At 42.8% G+C, this 14,360-nt stretch overlaps 1 protein-coding gene across 2 annotated transcripts in view; it reads left to right on the forward strand.

The window, feature by feature from the left end:
• The window catches only part of nlgn2b (neuroligin 2b), a 140,751-nt gene that overhangs the window by 95,390 nt on the left and 31,001 nt on the right, over positions 1-14,360 (forward strand). For both annotated transcript variants that reach the window (XM_053686753.1, XM_017489324.3), the window contains exon 2: positions 684-1,420. In XM_053686753.1, coding sequence (XP_053542728.1) covers positions 940-1,420 — 481 coding nt within the window. In that variant the 5' untranslated portion in view covers positions 684-939. The remainder of the gene's footprint in view (positions 1-683; positions 1,421-14,360) is intronic.

Genomic DNA, 14,360 nt, shown 5'->3' on the forward strand with positions numbered 1-14,360 from the left:
CATGTATCTCTCTTTCTCTCTCTCATTCTCCCTCTTTTTGGTTCTCTCTTACTTACTTTGCACTTCCTCTTACTTTCTATCCATCCCTCTCCCTCCTTCACTATATGTCTCTCCCCATTTTGTTTCATCTCTTTTGTTTGTCTTTAACATTCTGTTTCTCTTTCCCTTTTTCCTTCCCATCCATGTGTCTATCTAATCTCTTCCTTTGTCTCTCTCTCTCTCTCTCTCTCTCTCTCTCTCTCTCTCTCTCACACACACACACACACACACACACACACATATAATCTCTTCCTCTTTTATTCTATTTCCATCTTGTTTTCACATTCTTTCTTTCTCTCTCTCTCTCTCTCTCGCACTCCTCCTCCTTTTCACTATTTATCCCATCTCTATTCTCTCTGTTCTTTATCTCTCTTTTACTTTTTCATTGTCTCTATTTCCTACACTCTCTCTCTCCCTCTTTCACTATTTCTGTCTCACCTCTTCTCTCCCCTGTTCCTCACGTTCTCTCTCTCTCTCTCCATCTTTTTCACTATTTTGCTCTCTCTCTCTCATGCCTCTCTCTCTCCTTTTCTCTTACACCCTCATCCCTCTCCGTCTATTATCTCACTTTGTCCTTTCATTATCGCTCTGCCTCTCTCTCTCTCTCTCTCTCTCTCTCTCTCTCTCTCTCTGTCTCTCTGCAGGAAGCTGACGGAGCTCAGCGAGGACGATGTGGATGGTGCAGTAACGTCAGCATGAAGCTCTTGAGCGCTCTGCGTCAGGCCTCTCTCGTACACCGCTAGGCCCCACACACACACACACACACACACACACACACACACACACACAAACAACTCTGTATCTGCGGCCCCTCCCCTTTTCTCACCACCAGCTTTACTTTGCTTCCCTCGAGACAGGAAGTAGGAACGTTCCTCTTCCTTCCCCTCATCACCCTCAGCCATGTTCCTACCCTGTGACGGTGGATGCCGGCGTCCGTTTTCTCGCCCTCGCCGTAAATGGGACACGTGCTTGGTATGGTTATTAGGATTGGCGCTGCGGTTATCGCTCTCTTCGTGCCAGCGCTCGGATTACAGCGTCTCCAAACACCCCATCGTTTCCACCAGTTACGGGAAGATCCGCGGCATCCGGAAGGAGCTGAATAACGAGATCCTCGGCCCTGTGGAACAGTTTCTCGGCGTTCCGTACGCCACGCCACCCATCGGAGATCGCCGCTTTCAGCCTCCTGAATCACCCGGCGCCTGGCACGACATCCGGAACGCCACACGCTTCCCACCCGCATGCCCGCAGAACGTCCACGGAGCGCTGCCCGAAATCATGATGCCTGTGTGGTTCACGGAGAACCTGGACGCTGCCGCAGCGTACCTACAGGATCAGAGCGAGGACTGTCTCTACCTCAACATCTACGTCCCCACGGAGGACGGTGAGACGCCACACACACACACACACACACACACACACACACACACACACACACACACACAGCCATTATTTGTATACACACACTCAATCCATATGTCCGAAATTAAACCATATCCCCCAATGCACTATTTTTTTTATAATCATTTTATAATCATATCTTAAACTGCAACAATCCCACAATGCACTGTGGCAGGTCAGTTTATATTGATCTGGTAACGTAGGCTCACAAGCCACGTTTCAATCTCACACTCTAGTCACTAAATGTGTCCAAGTACCCACCCACTTTCACAAAAAGAGGCTGAACCAACGAATCACACACACACACACACACACACACACACACACACACACGCACACACAGACACACACTCTTCTTCTGAAAAGTTTACTGAGTCTCAGTGTTTAAAATATCAAAGTGTAGATTCTGAAGCCTGTGGCCAGAAAAGTGATCAGTACGTTTCAGACACAGAGATGCTCAGTGTGTTGTGGGCAGAGCATCTGAGACTGCTACATGTATACACACACACACACACACACAGGCATGCTCTTGTTACCCTAATGTCAGCTTTAGCTGTGTGTTTGAGTGTAGTTTTGTTTTTGTGTGTGTGTGTGTGTGAGAGAGAGAGAGAGAGAGATCATGTATACCCGTTTCTTGACTGTTCCTCTCAGCTCAAGCACTAAAGTTCTTCCTCCTCATCCTCCTCCTTTTTCTCATAATCTTCCTCCACTTTCATGTCCTCATTAAACCTCCAAAATAGTAGCAGTTCTTCTTCTTATCCTCCTACTTCCCTTCATCTTCCTTTCCCTCTTCTTTTTCTTTTTCATCTTCAATAAAGATCATATTTTTTTCCAGTATTTAAATTTCAAAAAGCCAAATTCAGGCACTTGAAGTATGAACCCTACAATTAGTATTCACACACAGCGGTTAGCGTAACGTTAGCTCGCTCACTAGCAAACACGGCAAATATTAGTATTCACACACAGCGGTTAGCGTAACGTTAGCTCGCTCACTAGCAAACACGGCAAATATTAGTATTCACACACAGCGGTTAGCGTATCGTTAGCTCGCTCACTAGCAAACACTGCTAAAATTATTATTCACACACAGCGGTTAGCGTAACGTTAGCTCGCAGACTAGCAAACACTGCTAAAATTAGTATTCACACACAGCAGTTAGCGTAACGTTAGCTCGCTCACTAGCAAACACTGCTAAAATTAGTATTCACACACAGCGGTTAGCATATCATTAGCTCGCTCACTAGCAAACACTGCTAAAATTAGTATTCACACACAGCGGTTAGCATATCATTAGCTCGCTCACTAGCAAACACTGCTAAAATTAGTATTCACACACAGCGGTTAGCGTATCGTTAGCTCGCTCACTAGCAAACACAGCTAATATTAGTATTCACACACAGCGGTTAGTGTAACGTTAGCTCGCTCACTAGCAAACACTGCTAAAATTAGTATTCACACACAGTGGTTAATGTAACGTTAGCTCGCTCACTAGCAAACACAGCTAATATTAGTATTTACCCTCACTTGGTAGCAAACAGGAAATCTTTAAAGATTAAGGTAAGGAACTGAGATTAAATGAAGTCTCACTAATCTTTGTATTCCGCCAAAACAATGAGATGTGTCGTTTTAGTGAAAATAGCATGAACCACCGCATGTACAACATTACTTATGGTTCTACCGTATTGACCATACTACCGTTTTTAAAAAATACACCGGCACCAGGCGGTATTTTGAAGCTGTAATATCGTGATACTACCGTCGTACCGGTATACCGTGCAACCCTACCCTATCAGAACCTGGTATTGCAAAGAACCCATAAAGAACCCATGAAGAACTATTTGTTTCTGTGTGTGCTTCTTGATACTTAGTAGAAAAAGGGTTCTTTAATGGTTCTTTATGGCTTCATTAAATAACAAAAAGTTCTTAGCTTCCTAAAGGGGTTCTACTTGGACCGAGACAGTTTAGCTTAACGTCAAACACCTAACAGGTTGTAGGTATTAAATATTTAGCTAAGCTGTCTTTTAGGAGCCTGAGAACAGTACAAACTTCAAATTATTGTTCATTATTTTCATCCCAACACCTAGAACCTGTCAGCAGTTTAACATTTAGCTTTTGGTACCATCTTAGAAAAAAAAATGGGGGGGGTGGGGGGGGGGGGGTTGGTTATTCAGAGGTTCTTTATGGTTTCATCAGATAACAAAGTGTTCCTAGCCTCCTAAAACAGTTATATTTGGACCAAGACAGTTTAGTTAAACACCCGACAGGTTCTGAATTGATCTAAACTGCCTGTTAGTAGGCGGAGAACCCATATTCATCCAATGAACCAATATAGAACCCTTGATGACCCCTTTTGTAGCTGTTTAGCATTTGGCTCTTGGTACTTGGTACGATCTTTATAAAAATGGGTTCTTTATAGGCTGACTGGATAGAATAATTCACTTTTAGCCTGTTAAGAGGGTTCTACTTGGGTTCTTCCTGATAAGGACACTCTGTTCTACTAGGATAGTCTAAATACATGTTAAACATCTTTCAGGTTCGGGGTATTTGCAAGAAAATAACGAGTAGTAATTTGGAGTAGAAAAAGGGTTCCTCCAGGGTTCTTTAATTATACTCTTAGAATCCTTCCTGGTGGGGAGGGTTCTACACGGAACCCTTAAAGGTTGGGGACAAAGAATGGGACCTTACAACATACTGTATGTACTCAGTTAATGATATACTCTCAGAATAATAAAAGGGTTCTTTAAGGGTTCAGTGGATAATTGTGGGTTCTTACCCCGCCAAAAAGGTTCTTCATGCAACCGTTTATGATTGCGTAACCCTTTGAAGTCGGGGTTCTACGTAGAACCGTTAGGACTTAGCTAAATACTATGTATTTAGCTACCTTTGTGATGCTAGCTGCTCCATTACACAGTAAAATACACTCATTATTAACTCTAAATCGAATCTAAACCACTGTCTATGAACGTAGCATTAGAGACGTTACGGACATTTTACCAGCTAATTTTATTAAAAATGGGATTTATTATATTTATTAAAAAGATTGTAGGCTATAAAATGGCTGCTGATTAGCGGTCAGTTGTCCATTTCCTGAGAGAGGAGAATAAAAGGGCATCGTGTAAGGTGATAAAAAAAAGAAAAGTAAACTGCCGATGTGATGCAAATGAACAAATGCTGACTAATGAACACACACACACACTTTTTTTTTTAATGTTATTGCCAAGGTTGAGCTGTAAAAAATAAAACCCACAAGCATCATGTTAACTATGGTGGGAATCCTCTTCCTCCTCCTTGCATCTTCCTCGTCTTCCTCTTTCTCCTCTTCCTCTCTGCAGTGCAGTCGTCTCTCCGTTTTTAATCTCTCCCCTAAGGAGGAAGTCTCAGGGGACGACACACTGGCTGAAGTAAATGAGGAGTTTTGCTCAGTAATGGCTCCCCGGGCTGATCCTCTCATTCTTTTGGCAAATCAAATGTGTGTGTGTGTGTGTGTGTGTGTGTGTGTGTATGTGTGTGTGTGTGTGTGTGTGTATGTGTGTCTGAGAGAGAGCGCACACGTTGGAGGAGAATCAGTCACCGGATCTCTGGAGATGAGTCTGTCATCAGAGAGACGAGAGCACTTCGCTGCTCACACCAAAAGCTCAGGAGATTGCCTAAGACTGATAGCATAGCGCTTAGCCACTCAGCGTCCTGGTGTGTGTGTGTGTGTGTTGATGTGTTTTCATCCTTCCTGATTAATCATCACTTGAATTGTGGACCTACATTCAGTATTATAGAGGAATTTGTAACACGTCGGTGTTGACGCATTAGCATTTAGCATTTGTTTACACACCACTTTTTGTTGAAATTTAGGATTTTGTTCAGCTGCCAGGTTTTTTAAAAATATAATCTGCTTCACGTCAAATATCTGAGTGCCTACGTTGTTGTTGTTGTTTTCGTGAAGGTTCACTGGACGCTAATCCAATAATGTGAAGTAGATAACTAGCTAGCTAGTCAATTTTTTAGCAGCTGATTGTGAAAAACACAAATTAGCTAGCTAGCTAGCACTGATCGATAGGTTACTTCCCCTAAAATCACATGACATTGAAATAGCAAAAGGCAAATATACTGTAGCAGTCATCCCTGGTCTTCGTCCTCTTCCTGGCATCTTTCTTCCTTATCCCTTTTCCTTGCCTTCCTCCTCGTCTTCTTCTTCTTCTCCAAGTTGTAGATTTGTAAAACTCTGACCACTTCCTAGTTCTCTTCTTCCTCAAATTACTTCACCTGTTTTTATCTTCCTCTTCCTCTCTGTACTGTACTCAAGCCATTTTTATATCTAACCCCTTTCTTCATACCGCAGCCGTCCTCTTCCCGTCCCACTTCCTCCTTTTTCTTCCTCTTGTTTTTTTCCTTTCTCTTCCTCTTCTTCTCCTCACTGCAGCCGTGCCGCTGGTTTTCATTCCTCCCCTAAGGAATGAGACTCAGTGCTGCAGGAAACGAAGGGTTTTGCTCTGGATGTACGCTGGACACATCTTTCAAACGTTTCTTAGCCAAATTCCGTGGGGGAAAAAATATTAATTTGGGTGTGTACGTTCTCCCGCGGTGTCCCTGGCTGTGTTCCAAATTAATATTCTTTTCATACGATCAATAACACGGCACAGGAAGATGAAGAGACAGAAGCCACTCGATAGACATTTGAATTGCAGGAGTGTAATATAAATGTAGATTTGCTTGATAATTGTGTGTGTGTGTGTGTGTGTGTGTGTGTGTGTGTGTGTAGGGGCTGATTATAAATAAAAACCAGCAGTCAGCTGACTCAGCAGAAGAACCGTCACACGATTTTCCTTTAGATGCGAGAACAAATTCTATTTTTGCAGCTCGTGATCTGGTGGAAATTAGATCAGGTTTCTTTTATTTCATTTGCTGAGTGAAGGTGTCTATATATGGAGTTTGAGGGTGAGTGTTGGTGTTCTGTGGTGTTTGAGGGTGAGTGTTGGTGTTCTGTGGTGTTTGAGGGTGAGTGTTGGTGTTCTGTGGTGTTTGAGGGTGAGTGTTGGTGTTCTGTGGTGTTTGAGGGTGAGTGTTGGTGTTCTGTGGTGTTTGAGGGTGAGTGTTGGGGTTTTGTGGTGTTTGAGGGTGAGTGTTGGTGTTCTGTGGTGTTTGAGGGTGAGTGTTGGTGTTCTGTGGTTTTTGATAGTGAGTGTTGGGGTTTTGTGGTGTTTGAGGGTGAGTGTTGGTGTTCTGTGGTTTTTGATAGTGAGTGTTGGGGTTTTGTGGTGTTTGAGGGTGAGTGTTGGTGTTCTGTGGTTTTTGATAGTGAGTGTTGGGGTTTTGTGGTGTTTGAGGGTGAGTGTTGGTGTTCTGTGGTTTTTGATAGTGAGTGTTGGTGTTCTGTGGTGTTTGAGGGTGAGTGTTGGTGTTCTGTGGTTTTTGATAGTGAGTGTTGGTGTTCTGTGGTGTTTGAGGGTGAGTGTTGGTGTTCTGTGGTGTTTGAGGGTGAGTGTTGGTGTTCTGTGGTTTTTGAGGGTGAGTGTTGGTGTTCTGTGGTGTTTGAGGGTGAGTGTTGGTGTTCTGTGGTTTTTGATAGTGAGTGTTGGGGTTTTGTGGTGTTTGAGGGTGAGTGTTGGTGTTCTGTGGTGTTTGAGGGTGAGTGTTGGGGTTTTGTGGTGTTTGAGGTGAGTGTTGGTGTTCTGTGGTGTTTGAGGGTGAGTGTTGGGGTTTTGTGGTGTTTGAGGTGAGTGTTGGTGTTCTGTGGTGTTTGAGGGTGAGTGTTGGTGTTCTGTGGTGTTTGAGGGTGAGTGTTGGTGTTCTGTGGTGTTTGAGGGTGAGTGTTGGGGTTTTGTGGTGTTTGAGGGTGAGTGTTGGGGTTTTGTGGTGTTTGAGGTTGAGTGTTGGTGTATGATAGTGGTTTCTTTTATTTCATTTGCTGAGAATGAATGTGTGTATCAGGAACACACTACACACTTGTCCCTGTTGATGCTCAGTTATCACGGTGCCTCATGCTTCCCTTGATCTTTGAACACAAGACTATGTCCAGTTTAAAGACCTGTGATGTTACGTAGCACTGTTCTTGCTCAGCGTGAGAAGAAATTAAAACCACAGCACTCTCTTGAAGTGTGTCCAATGTTCCACGCTAGATTTTTTGATGTTTTCAGGACTATAGAGTGCACTACTATCTCAGTGTGTCTTCCATTAGTATGAGGACACTACACTAAATGTATGAGAAGTGCACCGTTTGGTACGCAGCTAATGCAGAACATTAGCTGTGGTGTGTATCGTATAGGAAGGAGCAAGGTAGACACATGCTAAGTTATCTCGCATGCTCACAACTTATTAGCAGATTAGCTAGCTAGTAACTATGCTACGACAGTGTGGTTCTGATGTTGAGATGTCGGTTATGACGTTCAGATATCGTATCCTTGTATGGCATCTCAAAATGTCTTCCTTCAGGACTTCTCGTCCGAAACTGGTTCCACCCAGAGCTTTTCCATTAAAGGGGAACACCCCGTGTATCCGGACGAGCTCGGTTTGTCTCATGGAAGCCGGATGGGATGATCAGAGAGGAGCCTTTGAGCAGCGGTGTGAGTGCACTTATTAAATCTCTCACCTCGTGATCGATACTAAATGAGTTACGGTGCTGAACGATGCCGGAATGTTCCTTCAGCACCGGATGGATTTCTGCACTCTGATGCACCTTCATAATAAACCCCAACATCCTGCTCGGCTCAAACGCTCCCGATTAACTTTAAATAGAATAAAAAATTCAGTGATGTTAAAAACTATTTTCTGATATGAAAATGAACGGTCCTCGGTTTGGCTTCTCTAAAGAATATGAAAAAAGGAGGATTTGGAGATTTAAGGTGGACAACATGTATATTAAAATTTTTCTGTTATAGTTTAATGCTGGTAAATAGTGTGCTGTTTTGTCGTGGTGAATTTTGGTGGTTTGTGTTGTTTGATGGTGAGTTTTGGCTGCATGATGATGTTTGATAGTGAATATTGGTGAATGCTCCGTGGTGTTTATTGGTGAGTGGTGGTGTTTTGTGGTATTTGTTGGTGAGTGATGGTGTTTTGGGGTGTTTATTGGTGAGTGGTGGTGTTTTTTGGTTTTTGAGGGTGAGTGGTGGTGTTTTGTGGTATTTGTTGGTGAGTGATGGTGTTTTGGGGTGTTTGTTGGTGAGTGGTGGTGTTTTGTGGTGATTGTTGGTGAGTGGTGGTGTTTTGTGGTGATTGTTGGTGAGTGGTGGTGTTTTGTGGTGTTTGTTGGTGAGTGGTGGTGTTTTGTGGTGTTTGTTGGTGAGTGGTGGTGTTTTGTGGTGATTGTTGGTGAGTGGTGGTGTTTTGTGGTGTTTGGTGAGTGGTGGTGTTTTGTGGTGATTGTTGGTGTGTGGTGGTGTTTTGTGGTGATTGTTGGTGAGTGATGGTGTTTTGTGGTGTTTGTTGGTGAGTGATGGTGTTTTGTGGTGATTGTTGGTGTGTGATGGTGTTTTGTGGTGTTTGTTGGTGAGTGGTGGTGTTTTGTGGTGATTGTTAGTGAGTGGTGGTGTTTTGTGGTATTTGTTGGTGTGTGGTGGTGTTTTGTGGTGATTGTTGGTGAGTGGTAGTGTTTTGTGGTGTTTGTTGGTGAGTGGTGGTGTTTTGTGGTGATTGTTGGTGAGTGGTGGTGTTTTGTGGTGTTTGTTGGTGAGTGGTGGTGTTTTGTGGTGATTGTTGGTGAGTGGTGGTGTTTTGTGGTGTTTGTTGGTGAGTGGTGGTGTTTTGTGGTGATTGTTGGTGTGTGGTGGTGTTTTGTGGTGATTGTTGGTGAGTGGTGGTGTTTTGTGGTGTTTGTTGGTGAGTGGTGGTGTTTTGTGGTGATTGTTAGTGAGTGGTGGTGTTTTGTGGTGTTTGTTGGTGAGTGGTGGTGTTTTGTGGTGATTGTTGGTGTGTGGTGGTGTTTTGTGGTGATTGTTGGTGAGTGGTGGTGTTTTGTGGTGATTGTTGGTGAGTGGTGGTGTTTTGTGGTGATTGTTGGTGAGTGGTGGTGTTTTGTGGTGAGTGGTGGTGAGTGGTGGTGTTTTGTGGTGTTTGTTGGTGAGTGATGGTGTTTGATAGTGAATGCTGGTGAATGATCTGTGGTGTTTGAGGGTTAATGTTGGTGTTTTTTGGTGTTTGAGGGTGAGTGCTGCTGTGAATCTTGGTGTTTTGGTGGTGCATGTTGGTGTTTGGCTTTAATAGTAAATGTTGGTACTTGGTGTTTTGTGGGAAATTTTGGTAAAGTTTGTTGAATCCTGGTGACTGATAGTTTGCTGGTGTTTGACAGTGAATTTTGGTGTTTAATGGAAAGCTCACACTGTGATTGAAGGAGGCTATTCTGTGTGCGTGCGTGTGTGTGTGTGTGTGTGTGTGTGTGTGTGTGTGTGTGTGTGTGTGTGTGTGTGTGTTTCTTTGGAAACAGGACAGGGATCAAATTTGTTTGTGTTTGTCCAATATAATTTTTTTCTGAGCCCAAGTTCCTGATGGAGTATCAGCTATCAGTAATATTGACATGTTTGGATATCAGTATCCAGTCTGAGACAGAACACACACGCAATCACACACACAAACACACACATCCACACCTATATAAAACCTTTTTACCACCCAAATGCATTCACACACCTGAAACTGGCAGCTCCTCTGCTGCATGTCTGTTCCTGCAGGCCGGCTGCTCCTCCATTCAAATTCCCTGTAAACAAAAGCACGACTGACCCTCTGTTACAGCGAGAACTGGAAGCCTGCCAACACACACCCGCGCGCGCGCACACACACACACACACACACACACACACACACACACACACACACACACACACACAGACACTTTCCTCCTCAATCTTTTTTCCATCCATAGTTCAGCTCTGCAATCCCTAATTTTTATCATTGCTAAAACCGTTTACTTTATTAAACGCAGGCAGACAGATGAAGTGAGATGGAGAGGGAGGGAATAAAGAAAGAAGGATAGATAGAGAGATGGAGGATGACTGGGATAGAAAGGCAGGAAGGGATGGAGAGGGGGAGGATAAGAAATACAGATGGAAAAGGAGTGGGATGGAGAGACAGAGATAGAAAGCGAAATGAGAGATAAAATAAGTGACGGGAAAAGAGAGAGACAGAGAGAGAGAGAGAGAAATAACACTAATACAGAGATCTTGAATTAAATTGAGGGGGTGGAGAGAGAGAGAGTGAGAGAGATAGAGATGGATAGAGATCAACCCCAATGGAGGAGTTGTTTTATGCAAAGGAAAAAGAAGAACAAAATTAGACTTGATTGAAAAAAATGATTCATGGACCATGTTCGACAAAAACAGACGGGTAAATAATGGCAGATTCATGTTAAACTATGTTAAATAGAAATACGTACATTTGCAAATTGAATTAATGTAGTAGCATGGACCTTATATCAATATTACATAATACCACATCAATATTACATCATTTATATATACTGTTTTGATCCATGAATTTGAAAAAACATTGTGAAAATGCCATCTAGGTTGCCTCTATGGTAGACAAAAACGTGAAAAATTGCCCTCTAGGTTGCCCCTATATGTGAGACAAAATCGTAATGAAGTGCCCTATTGGGTGCTCTTCCTGTAGAGAAAACATGATGATTTGCCCTTAAGGTGCTCCTAGGTGTGAGAAAATGTGAGAAACCATACCACATTTTTTCCCTCATGACGTCCTAAACCATGTTTGTGGGACTGTGGGATCGGTCAAACCCTTCATTCTAACGTTCTATGTTCCATATTTGTAAAGGTAAAAACCTCATTTGTCTGAGAACCCTTTATTTCAGGCCCATGTTGCTTCAGTTCTCTGCTCTCTCAATAAGAAAAAAAGACTCGTATTTGCAAATAATATCTCGCTCACGTTCAGTCGCTTTATCCTCGTCAGGACCACGGTGGATCCGGGCTCTATCCCAGGTTCATTTCAGGGCCCCATGTTTTTATCATGGTCGTTTGACCTACTGGAAGGTTTTTGGGAGGCCGGAGGAAATTGGAGAACGTGGAGTAAACCCACGCAGACAGCAAGCTGAGCTCATGATCAAACCCTTGAAACCTTGAGTTGTGAGGCAGCAACGATGCCCCACTGGACCACCATGAATAATGTCCGCGTTCATTAAATCTCCAACAAGGTGCAGCAGGTAGTTTTCTCACAGCTCCAGGGTTCCCAGTTTGATCCTGAGGGACCTTCTGTGCTGAGTTTCTCTACATGTTCTCCTGGTGTCTGTGTGGATTTCCTCCAGGTTCTTCAGCTTCCTCCCACGTCCCAGAAACATGCTTGTGGACGGGTGAGTTTAAATGTCCCTTTTGTGTGAATGAATGTGGGAACGAGTGTGTGTTATGCCCTGCAGTGAACTAGCGTCCCATGCAGAGTGTGTTCTCACCTCACTCTGAGTATTCCCAGGTAAACTCTTCCATGGTAAATTTTCACCGTGACCTTGTCCTTGGGTCGTTGTAGTTCATCAAGATGGAAGGAAGAAACACTTTTGCATTGAATGCAAACACAGACTGTTGTAAAGGAAAGTCTTTTTTTTCCTCCTAGAGATCGGCCGAGTGTCCCCACAGAGTGCTAAATACACGCCCATACACCCTCGCACACACTGATGGAGAACTCCATTTAAAGCAATTAAAGTGCACTTTAACACACTGCTAAAGTGCTGATGTCGTCAATGCTTAATCTATACCTATCCATCTCTCTCTCTCTCTCTGTCCCTCACACACACACGCACACACACACATACATTGTGATAGCGTCTAGCCGTCTCCCTCCTAGATGTTTCCCAGAAGAGGTGTTTTGAGATGGTGAATCGGCCCTGCATTGATCGCTTGCTGCTCTTTAAGTGCTGCTGGGAAAATGTGTGTGTGTGTGTGTGTGTGTGGTGTTTTGCTATTAGAAGTCTTGCATGTGTTTGTGTGGTGGTCTGCCAAATACAAGGGTGTTTGTGAGCGTGATGCAGCCACTATGGCTCCAATTAAACGAGGCAGTGATGTGTGTGTGTGTGTGTAAAGGGTGATGAAGAGAAAGTAAATACATGCTGTACTTTTAAACTCAAAACTAAAGATAACAGGTACAAAAAAGTACCATACAGACGTATTTGTGTTCCTTATGATACAAACCATAAGGTCCAGTTATGTGCTAAATAAAGGTACATGATGTATCCTTCTAGCACTCTTTGAAGTACCTTTTTGGTACCTATCTGAGGTACCTTTTTGGTATCTATCCTTCTGAGTGCAAGTAAAATTCAAGAGTAGCTCCAGCAACTGAACAAAAGTAATAACACAAGTACAGAATTAAAACTGAAGTCATCTTCAATGTAAAGGGTAGAAGACACACCCATATGACAAGCAACTGTATCCCCAAAAAGATGCGGTTTTGGTTCCTTTCTTTCTAAGTAGTACTTGAGCGTGGCCATGGAATCAGGACAAAGCAGTAACTATTCAAATCTGAGAAAGAAAAAACAATTAGAAGTAGAAAACAGTACACTTGTGTACTTAATTTTTTTTAGGTTCTCTGTCTAAAAATACAAGACCTAAAGGTGCTTGGTGCAATGTAGTTAAACAATGCAACTCTGAAAAGGAATAGTCATGTCTTTCATCCTCTAAGTCCTTAAAGTAAAGCTTACAGCATGTATACCTGAGTACACCATCACGTTGATGAGAGGTTGCACTATGAAAGGTCATACTGAAAATTTCTGGAAGTTTCTGAACATATTACTAATATTTAAGAGTGCTTACAACAACTGAGCAAAGCAACGACAAAAAAAAAAAAAAAAAGCCGCAAAGAAAAAAAAACTAACAAATGGTAGAGTAAAGGCACAAATATACCCTTTAGGGTACCAACACTTTGACAAACGATTCTACCCTGAAAAGTACCTTTTTTGGTCTTTTATTTCTGAGTGTAAATAGTACTCGAGAGAACAAGTAGAAAACAGGCACCTTTGCTGGTCCTTTGGCAGTACCACTAAACATTTCTTTCTAGTATCTTTATTTCTAGGAATATTTTATTAGTGCTTAGGAGTGCTTACAACAAAGGAACTTAAATGGTAACTCAAGTCAAATCAAGCAAAAACCCGTCCACAGGTCCTTAACTAAAGTTACAAGATGTACCTTTGATGGGACCACCGCTATGACAAGTGAAGGTACCCCCAAAAGCTGCCTTTTTTTGGTAGCTTTCATTCTAATAGTAAAAGTGGAACTCAAGAGTAGCTCCAAATCTGAACCGTGTGGTAACTCCATTCAAACCTGTGTAGTAGAAAACAGAGGGTAATGCCACCATAAGGGGGCAGTAGTGGCTTGACGGTTAAGGTTCTGGGTTACTGATTGTAAGGCTGGGGGTTCAAGGCCCAGCGCCGCAAATCTGCCACTGTTGGGCCCTTGAGCAAGGCCCTTAACCCTCTCTGCTCCAGGGGCACTGTATCATGGCCGACCCTGCACTCTGACCCCAGCTTCCTAACATGCTGGGATATGCGAAAAAAGAATTTCATTGTGCTGTAATGTATATGTGACTAATAAAGACTCATCATTAAGTGATAGTACCCTGGAAGGTACCTTTTTTCAGAGTGTAATGTGTACACAGGAATAACTACAGCATCTGAACAAAGTGGTAACTGAGCAAATGACTACAATAGTAGTCTTTAAGTTTGTAATCCCCTAGGTTCTCTAACTATTGGTACAATGATTATTAGAGGGAACCACCACCACTTTAAAAAGTGTTTGTACCTCAAAAGGTGTTTTTTTTTTTTAAGAAAATGGGTCCCTAGGTCCGCAGTTCCTTGAACTAAAAACACAAGATGCATGCTTGTGACATACCACCTTTTGACAAGTGATTGTACCCTGAAAGGAACTTTTCTGGTACACTAATTTCTGAGTGTAAGTAGTATTCGAGAGTACCTACAGCATCTAAACAAGGTAGTAATGAAATTCAAAACT

This window comes from Ictalurus punctatus, chromosome 16 (genome assembly GCF_001660625.3).
Source record: "Ictalurus punctatus breed USDA103 chromosome 16, Coco_2.0, whole genome shotgun sequence".
Classification (NCBI taxonomy): domain Eukaryota; kingdom Metazoa; phylum Chordata; class Actinopteri; order Siluriformes; family Ictaluridae; genus Ictalurus; species Ictalurus punctatus.